The 10,278-nt window shown below is 40.5% G+C and overlaps 1 protein-coding gene across 17 annotated transcripts in view; it reads left to right on the top strand.

The window, feature by feature from the left end:
• DTNA (dystrobrevin, alpha) overlaps nt 1–10,278 on the top strand; it is a 223,721-nt gene that overhangs the window by 125,017 nt on the left and 88,426 nt on the right. For all 17 annotated transcript variants that reach the window (XM_009331409.1, XM_009331423.1, XM_009331418.1 and 14 more), the window contains one exon: nt 3,071–3,151. In XM_009331409.1, the coding sequence (XP_009329684.1) occupies nt 3,071–3,151 (81 nt within the window). The remainder of the gene's footprint in view (nt 1–3,070; nt 3,152–10,278) is intronic.

Genomic DNA, 10,278 nt, shown 5'->3' with positions numbered 1-10,278 from the left:
TGGAAAGCTGCCTGGCGGAAAAGGACCTGGGGGTGTTGGTCGACAGCCGGCTGAACATGAGCCGGCAGTGTGCCCAGGCGGCTAAGAAGGCCAACGGCATCCTGGCCTGTATCAGAAATAGTGTGGCCAGCAGGAGCAGGGAAGTGATAGTGCCCCTGTACTCAGCACTGGTGCGGCCGCACCTCGAATACTGTGTTCAGTTTTGGGCCCCTCACTACAAGAAGGATGTTGAGATGTTGGAACGTGTCCAGAGAAGGGCAACGAGGCTGGTGAGGGGTCTGGAGAACAAGCCTTATGAGGAGCGGCTGGGGGAGGTGGGGTTGTTTAGCCTGGGGAAAAGGAGGCTGAGGGGGGACCTCATTGCTCTCTACAACTACCTGAAAGGAGGTTGTAGCGAGGTGGGTGTTGGTCTCTTCTCCCAAGTAACTGGCGAAAGGACGAGAGGAAATGGCCTCAAGTTGCGCCAGGGGAGGTTTAGATTGGATGTGAGGAAAAATTTCTTTACTGAAAGAGTGGTGAAACATTGGACCAGGCTGCCCAGGGAAGTGGTTGAGTCCCCATCCCTGGAAGTATTTAAAAGACGGGTAGATGAGGCGCTTAGGGACACGGTTTAATAGGCATGGTGGTGTTGGGTTGATGGTTGGACTCGATGATCTTGGAGGTCTCTTCCAACCTTAATGATTCTATGATTCTATGATCTTCTGTACAATCCTGTGGTTAAAGCTTAAATTGTGTGTTATATCTCAAAATGCACCATGGGATGTCAAATCACTCGGCTACCCTTGGTCTTACCTGACATGCTCAGATATATCCGGACTGATGAAGAGACTTCAGAATGTACATCACTCTTGTGCTGCCAGCACATATTATCCAGCAAGAAAACAGCAGCCAAAGCTTGCAATGTATCCCTTTATTATTTTTGCAAACTGCGAACAGTGTTACATGAGATGAGCATATTCAAAGGAAACAGAGTGAAACACTGCCAGCAGGCAAAAGGAAGGAGAGGCCACTGGCAATCCTGTAGGCAAGTTACAAATTCACAGTCTCATTTGCCGTGCTCGGTCCCATACAACTTTCCACTTGTTTTTCAGGACTCTCCGTGTAAGTGAAGTCACTTTTCTACAGAAGTTATTTGACAAATAGATCTCTGACTACGGCGAAATGTGAATCATGATAAAATTAAATTGTCTGTTCCAGGGATTTATCAGCAAAAACACCTACTCCCAAATAATAGCAAAACAATACCATCCACTGTGTGTGTAAATAGTAAAGAAAAAAAGCAACATTATTGCCTACAAATTTGTTTATTTAGGATTAATACTGCAACCTAGGAAGCTCAATGAGCCAGACTCTCACTTTGCTTTGAATCTTTACATCTTGTTAAAAGGCTGAAGTTTTATGAAGGACCACTGGAAGCTTTTATTAGTAGCTTTCACTAAAGTTAAGTGGGAAGAAGTTAAATTCATTTTACTCATTGGTCCTATTAAAAAATGAAAGACTTAGTGTTACAAGCATTATCCTCCCCTTTACCAGTAAAGAAGTTTTCCAAAAGCTGTCAATGAGATACTAATGGAGAAGAGAAAAACCTCTGTAATTTAACAATAAAACATATGACGAAAAAAAACCCAAACCAACTTCCCAGACCTGATGTTAAGTAGTTAAGGGTAGCTTCTCCCAGGAACAGATGGTGTTAAGACAGCCAGCTGGCAAAAGGGAGTAGCTGGGAGCCCTGGGAAGATGGTGTGGGAGAATCCGGTCAGGAAAAGAGCAGATTCTGGGGAGAGGGGAGAGTATCATTCTCATTTTTATCTCACAGGTCAGAGCGCATTTGAAAAACTTGGGTCCAAAGGATGGCAGATTGTTTAAGAAAGTGTGGGTGAACAATGCCAACATGGCCATATGTACAACGGTGCAGCTGAGCAGCCAGTCTAATAATGTCAGGATGAATCTTAAAGCATTTGGGAAGCAGTGTAAAAGCAGAATAGGGCTATATTCCACTCCACTTCTCTTACAGCTTAATTGTACCTTGTCTGGATGTGTTTCATGCGGACAGTTCATTAAGAAACTGTTTTTTATAACTTGGTACCTTGCTTAACTGAATAGAACAGGTTTTACTCCTGTTAACAGGGCCAACCACAGTGAAAAAGCAAATATGCAAAAATTTAATTGAATGGGTTTCCATGAAATGTGTGGTAAAATTAATAAGCATTCTTGTATTTCATAGGCCATATTGTAGCTATGAGGCAACACTTCTTTATGTAAGACACACCAGCCAAGAAGGAGAAAGATTTAAATCACAATCTCCTCATCTACTTTTTGAGGTTTTTGGGAAGCGTTATGAGTGGTACACAGCAGCAGGAGGCCTAAAGACACTGTGCCAGGTTCTGCCCCCATCCTGGACCCTCTCTGCTGCACTTGTATGTGAAGTAGCTACCGGTCAGTTTATAGCCATCTCCTGGACAGCTGCTTTGGAAATGTTGCCAGATCTTTAAGTCGGAGCAGCCAGGGCCAAGCTATGTGTGAAGCAGAGAGCTGACCCTTTGAGGTCTCCGTTGCAGAGAACATACCTCTGCAAAACAGAGAAAGGCCTCACGGCCTTTGCATTATTTTTGCCCTCCCTCTGCAGATTGCTATCAGTCTTTCCATTACAGCATGATATTGTTTCTAATTTGGTTTGCTGGCAATACCTTGTTCTGATCTGGCATGTCAGTCAAAGATATTTGTTATGAGCTTTGTTGTTAAATATTAAAAATTGATGGAGGTTTTCCCTGCTGTTGGAGCCTGGCCAGCGTGTCTTTTAGCCTGCAGCTTGACCAGATTGTTCTTCGAAGTGACAGACACAGTGGGCTGACTATTCCTTGCCTTCCTTTATAGAAGTCTTTTAACACTGTAGCTCCTGCCATTCCGCTTCTTTCTCCTCACCCCTCTCTACTCTCCCTGCAAAGGAGAGAGCCTTGAAAATTATTAAAGAGTCAGCTCATGTGTCGTCTTTGTTCTCTGGCTTCCCTGCTAGTAAGGATACACACAAGTCATATTCCATACAAATGTCGCTGTTATTCTCTTCCACTAGGGGCTCAAGATCTGGATCGCATTCGTTTGTCCACCTACCGAACAGCATGCAAGCTTAGATTTGTTCAGAAGAAATGCAACTGTAAGTATGTCAGCGCTTCTTTCATATACCATTGTTATTAGCTTTCCACTGCACTCCCCAGTCTGTCCTTCACATCAGTCACAAACCGGGACTGTTTGATCCGGCATTGCGAAGGACGCTAATCAGAGTGCCTGGGCAGATTTTAAATAGCAACCTGTTTATCTAAGGAACTTGCCTCAAACATGCTAGTGATTCAGCCATAGAAGGGTGGTTCGTGATGCAGGCCGCAGCTTTAATAAGTACATTAACTACATTCTCCAATTTTCTTGTAAAATAACATTTGGGGGTTTCAGCAGGGTCCTACAAATTAAATGCTTTTATAGCAACTCCATGAGAAGAAATGGTGATTCTAGTCCTTGTCTATTTGGGGTGCAGCAAAATAAGTGCAATGTCAGTCAGCCCTCTTTGTTCCAGAAGGCCAGCCTAGAGGCATCTCTTCTAAGAGGATGGACCTGCTTGTAATCTCTGCATGTCTGTCTTCCTCCATCTAGGCTTCATTCCTGAGAAGTTTCCCACTTGATTAGCAACATTTTTAATGTTTCTTCTGAGATTCAGTCTTTCTTCCTTTACAGCTGCAGTTTCTATTAGCACAGTAATGTGCTGCGAACTTTAAAGGGGAAATACATATAAAATCTGTAATGGATTGTATCCTTTCTTCTCCATCCAAAATAGTATGCAAATACTTAGAATGGCGGGTTTTGGATTATGCGTTTTACCGGACCTTTCCACACCAAGTAAAAAAAAAAAAAATCCTAACCAGGGGAACTCTTGTCAGCAGTAGTACTGGGGGAAAGGACTAATGCAGAGGAAAGTTTTTTTAGTCTTCATATCTAAACTAGAATGACAGCCTGGCTACGCTTGTGCTATGCACAGTAGTAAGCACTATAAGAAATGCCCACTGCAGATAGAGATTAACCGCCCAGGAAAGAGTTCCTGATTTTCAGGCTACCTCTATCTGCATTACAGAAATGTTTAGCTTATGCTAAACATAACATAACATGTTGTTATGCTGTCCAAACATACTGGAGAGGCAAAGTTGTGGTGGGAAAGACTTTGGAGAGTATTTATTGGGTTATTAGCTACGGAGCTGGTCATTCAATCAATTCTGCAGCACATTTCTCATGGTTTTAATATGTGTTTAGCTGAAGTATGAATTGGAGGATTAGTATCACATTATGAGCAGGCTGCCAGACATAAAACCCAGGAGGGGTTTAGTACCTGCCCAGCAGCTGGCTTCTCCCATTCAGATGGAAATGCATTGAAAGACACTATTATGTTGCATTCAGTTGTTTATTTTAATATTTTTTTTTTTTTTTTGTTTAAGAGGATGAAATTTTCACTTTGTTTTCATGGTAATAGAATACAATAGTCTCAGGTGACAAAAGTGTCCAGTTAAGTTGACAGTGATAGCAAAGTCGTAACACTAATTGCTTTGATAACTGTATACAAAGCCAATGCAAAAACCTAAAGGTGCAATAGCCTCATTGTTGGGAGTGGCTGGCTGGCTAAAAATATTGGTTGTTAATCTTAACTTTGTTCTTGTTATTTATCAACTGCGATCTGCTTTTGTGGAACTATTACTTCTCTTCATAGAGAAGTAATGGCCTTCGATTTGCCAGCTTGTGCCAAGTCGCTCACGGTCAGTGCCTGCAGAAGTGATTTGCTGGTCTTATATCAAGACTTATATTGTATCAACCTCTTTCTGAAAAAAAAAAAAAAAAAAGGTGGGGTGACTTAAAAATGTTGTCCTAAGAATTAGGTTCTGTGCAACTTAAGGAATAATGCTTGTTGCTCTGGAATGGGCTGAATTGCGTGTGTCTTTTCACTGTCAAGTACAGTTTTCTTCTGATTGTTTCTGTTAGACTGCTGCTCTGCCAGATGGCTTTCTCTTATTAGTGGGAAAAGAAGTCATTCATTCACCTGATATGATTTCAAGCAATGGCTGTCCAAGGCAGAGCTTCTCAACATAGAGCCACTGAACCGAGCACTGCCCTGAAATGGTTAATATCAGACCTCTGGCTCATGTCAGCTACTCTTTTTATTTTTTTTTTTCCCCTACAGAAATTGCCATTATGCACCACCCAATAGTAAGTTTAGGAGAAAAAAAAAGGACATGGGAAGAAAAACCTTCTGCTGCATCTGAGCTGTTTCATTTAGGGGAGAATATAAAAAGAAAAAGCTCAAAGGCAGTTCTGCTCCACTCCCAGTGCGTAGCACCTCCTGTCACTCAAGCCATCCTTGTCTTCTTTCAGCTGTGCTCTCCTGCCCTGCCCTGGCACACCGGCACAGACTTACTAGGAAAAAATTGCTTGGAATATTTAAGGGGTTCTTTTAAAGAGCTAATTTAATAAATTGCAGGGAGCTGCTCTTTGCTATAGGCTGAAGGTGTATGAGGATGGAAGCAGAGAGCTGCTTTGAGTGCCAGAAGTGGCTGTTCCAAGGAAAGCAGAGCAGAGGTTTTATTAACACCATCTTTTTTACCTGAAGGTGTCCATTAGCATAGACAGTCACAGGATGTCATTTAAAAGGCAGCTACGTTTGTCACAAACAATGCACTGCTTGTTTCTGCTGTCTTTAATGCAGACGCAGACACAGGTTCGCCTCCTGGCCTCCCTTTGTGAATTCGTCTCTCAATACAAAAGGGTGTTTTGCTGAAACCTTCAGCAGCCAGCTGGGTTTTACTGGTGAAGTAGGCAGTGTGCAATGGGCAAAGGTGCCTTCATATTCTACGAGCCATTCTCTCTTGCAGCATTTCTCCTTAAACTGGTTAAACTATCTGGCCAAAGATTATAGAGGAGGTCACAGTTTACCACCATGTACCAGAATACCACTACATATGTTGCACTTTGAGTACTAACGCTGTCGATCAAATTAATTGCTCCATGGAATTATTTCATTTTCACAAGAGGAATACTACTTTAAAGATATTTAGCAAACAGTCTTCAAAATTGCAAATATATGTCTTTCTGATAATTCTATAAAACTGTAGGAAAACTAATATGCATGTGGAAAGTACTTCTTTTATAAAAATCTCTCTGAGCATTTAAACCAACAGGCATTTTAAATAAAATCAACAAAGTGAGAAAAATCAATATCAGTCATTGCAATTATTTGTCCAACAGGATAGAATTGAATCCAGTCCAGCCTTCAGAGAAGCAAGAAATTCTTCTTAAGAACTCAGAAAATGAGTAGATAAATTTGAAAAAGCTGTAATGTTATCTTTCAAAGAAAAATTCCTTCAAATTTAAGCATTCCCCTTTGCCTATGTTAATGCTACAAATAAATAGCAACATTTATAAATTATTGTTGGCACACCTGAATCTGCTAAGTGGCCAAACGTGGGATACAATATGTGACAAAAATCCCAAAAGCAAGAGACCCACAAAATTCTACATGCAGGAATCCTAAAAGCTGGGAAGCTTTGTTAGCACACCATGAGCATAAACTCATTTTATGCTTCTCTATTTCTGCTGACAATTTCTAAAATTGGAAGTAAAGAAAAGAGAAACTCTGTAGGTAATATAGGTACCTTTGAGGATGTGGTGGGTATAGAAAGAGATGACTGCAGGCTATTTGCTTATTACTTTGCAGAACTCCTGTAGCAATAGGAGACTTGTTGCAACAGCAAGATGTTGCAATAGTAATAGTCTTCTCTTAGTCATAAATACTAACACAAGATGTAGATACCTTTTCTGTAAAAAAAGGAAAAATAAAAAAAATACTAAAGAAGCCTTGAGAAGATCTTGAGATTTGGGGATGAATAATTCCAAATGCATGCCAAGAGTTTTGGACAGACGGACCCCGGAGAAAACACTGCTGGTGCTTACGCCATCTTCAGATCTCAGAATGTAGAGCAGGAGTGTGTGAGCTGACTGTGGCTGCTCTACTGGATCATGGTGTTGGATATAGTCTCGGAAATAGCAGCACCCTAATCATTTGAGGTTAAATTTCATTATTTGGGATAATAAAAGCAGATAGGAAGCAGGTGCAGAAACCTGATCAAACATGCTACATGTTTATTCCGGTCAGTACTGTACAAAATGTACAAAATACGAATAGCTGACTTCTTCATCATCTAAATTTTCTAAATGGGTTTTAAAGCTGGCCCTAAATAGTGCACACTGCAAAAATCAAGGAGGGAGATGGAAAAACTACAGGTGAGCACTGTAAGGTCTGCAACAGTCGCAGAACTTGAAAACCCTACGAACCAGTGTTGCTCTGACAAGTCAAACGTTAGGGTATTGTCCTTCACTTCACCTCCAGTGTATTGGAGAGGGTTTTGGAGCATCCGATACACATTCTCACCATACAGACTCCCGCTCAGCTCCCCTTACCACCAGGAAAATGCCATCTTGACAAGGTTGATTTACAGCTGTTTATCCATAGTATTCAGACACAGAAGTGTAATAGGCTTTCCTAAAACAAGGCATGCAGGACCAATGACAGCAGTTGCACGTATCTCTCAACATTCACCAGTATTCAGGAACCACCAAAAAGCACAATTTACAGTTATCCCCAGTGATCATTGTGCAGTTGGTTTATTTTAATATTTGGAGTTTGGTGAATTTATGAAAACCCAATTGTTTATACAGAAAAACAAGCTGAGATGAAATACTGTGTTCACATGCAAATTCCCTCTGGGCTATGGTGGCAGCAGGAGTAGAACATAACAACATACCGTAATCAAAACCATTATACAATTAAACGTCACTCACTAATACAGAACTGTACAGCTGGAAAACTACTGCTGTCCTTGATGAACTTTTCTCAATGTGTTATGAGATTATTCTGTGACTCTGGCTGCAAAAAGCAGATTTTGCTGATTTCCCTAGATCAGAATAAATCATTGGCAGTTGAAAGCTTGAATCTAAAGCCGTGCTGGTGATAGTAACATGTGGCTTAACTAATGCACACAAAAAGGGTGCTTGTTTCTCTGGCAGTTTCATCCCAGCACCTTAGGGTTTCAGTGTCTTTGTTTCTCCCTTCAATATCCTTCTGCGTGAGTGATTTTTTTTCTTTTTTTCTTTTTTTTTACGGCATTGTTTTGTCATATTCAAGTTGTGGTACAGCTGTTTCCACATAGGGAGTGCAGCTGCCATGGCTGTGATGGAGATGTTGTGAATGTCCAGGGCAGTCTCCTCCACCCTCCACCCTGCTCTTCCTCCTACCTCCTCTGGGCTTAAGTAGTCACAGCCGAGGCATGTAGGCATGTCAGCTTAATTTCCATACATGCTCTTGGGTGCCTCTCTGATCTGATCTGCCTTTTTGCATTTGTTTTAAGTTAGCATAATTTCTCACCCTCCTGAAATATAATAATTTCCCACTGAGAATGAATGACAGTTATTGTAAACACACTATTTTTAGATGCTTTTCTTAAAGCTTTTTTCCATCTGTACTCTTATACCTCCTATAACGCTACAGCAAGCTGCTGAAACTGGTTTTGTCTTAGGAACTGACAATTCGGGTATCAAATGATGAGATCAGCCTGTGTGAGCTAGTGGCTACCCTCAGGATGGCAAGCACTTTTTAAAAATTACTTGATTAATCCTAAATAAAGTTACGAGGGTTTGGATTTGGGTTTTTTTTTCCTATACTGGGCTGACACTCAAAATACTATTTTATTCCATCCCATTCAACATGCCATTCGCCACAAAATTAAAAGTCACGGTATCTGGTACTTGTAGTAAAAGGAAAGGATATGAAAGTCTTGATTCCACACTGGAAATGATGCTGTGACCTTTGTGTTATCCAGTGGCTGAGGAAGTCAACAAGAGATCCAGGTTCAACTTCCTCTTCCACAAGACAAAATATGCGCTGATCTTACATATCCAAAAAAGTTCCCTAAACACAAAGCTAGAGGATATTCAGAAGTGTTCCAGTCTGTCCTGTTGATGCTTAACCATCAAATCTTCATCTTTATATGTTAATTGATTTAGGAACTGACAACTCCTTCTCTTTGCTTAAATGAGACCTCATGCCACCATAGTGTAAAGCCATTCTTTCTTTGACTCAGTGATTATTTATTTTCTCTAAAGTGAAATGGAGTGCACAAGAAGTGCTCGATGGTGGTATCCTTGTTATGCAAGCATCCCATGAAGATCCCTGCCATGGCAGGAGGCATTCATTCTCAATATCCTGCCTTTTACTTCTCAAGGACTGTATAGCCTGTGCAATTTTGTGCTTGCCCCTCATCCTTTTTTTCTCAGGATGACCATCAGAAACAGAGCTACCAAATTATCATGGTTACAGAATTGCTTAGGTTAAATAACGTAATCCTTCATCACTGTAGGTTTCCATGGTTAGTGCTCTGTTCCCATTGTTGATTTTTATCATGTTTTTCATTCCATCTTGGAAGCAATAAAGCACAAGATAGATTCAGGCTGGGTCACAGAGCAATCAGACTGAATGACAAGCAGTGTTGCCTACTAGAGAAGTGCAAAAGGTCTGCTTGGCTGCAATTTGAAACATTATTTCCTGGGAAAACAATCTGCCTCTTGAATTTGTGATCATGGCATTCTCATATTCTTCTAAACCCTTAGTGACTGGTCTTCTAATGAGATTTGCTTAAAAATCCTATAATTTGGGGGAAAAAAGCCCACATTTTTCATTAGTTTTATTCTTAGTTTTATTCTTCTCTGTTGACCATCTTGGATATTCTATGATATTATTATTATTATTATTATTATTATTATTATTATTATTAAAAGGCTGAAAATATTAGTTGTGGTCTTTGTTTTCTATTTTAACAGAAGCTGAGACTTACAGCCATTCACATGGCTCCAAGAGATATAGCTTTTAAAAAAGAAAAAGAAAAAGCACTCTGTATTGCAAGAGTCATGATACCATTGTGTAAGTTACTAATTCGGGTATCCTGCAGTACCTGAATAATGGAAAGAAAGATGAGTTAATGATTTTTAAAACTTTTTTGTTCCTTTGTCTTTACCAGTGACTTAGAGACTAAATGCTCCTGGAACTGCTAGTACTGTTCCATATGGGTTTCCAGGCAACTATGGGGAAAGGACGCATATATTACACATTCTGCATTATGCATCAATTATTTAATCAAAAGTTCAAAAGGGCTCGATTTAGCATATTCCCTGCAGGCAAATCCTTCATAAGGATTTTAG

The sequence above is a fragment of the Pygoscelis adeliae genome, unplaced genomic scaffold, assembly GCF_000699105.1.
Source record: "Pygoscelis adeliae isolate BGI_AS28 unplaced genomic scaffold, ASM69910v1 Scaffold108, whole genome shotgun sequence".
Taxonomy (NCBI): domain Eukaryota; kingdom Metazoa; phylum Chordata; class Aves; order Sphenisciformes; family Spheniscidae; genus Pygoscelis; species Pygoscelis adeliae.
The sequence above is the reverse complement of the archived record's forward strand: the minus strand, read 5'-3'. Positions and strand labels throughout refer to the sequence as shown.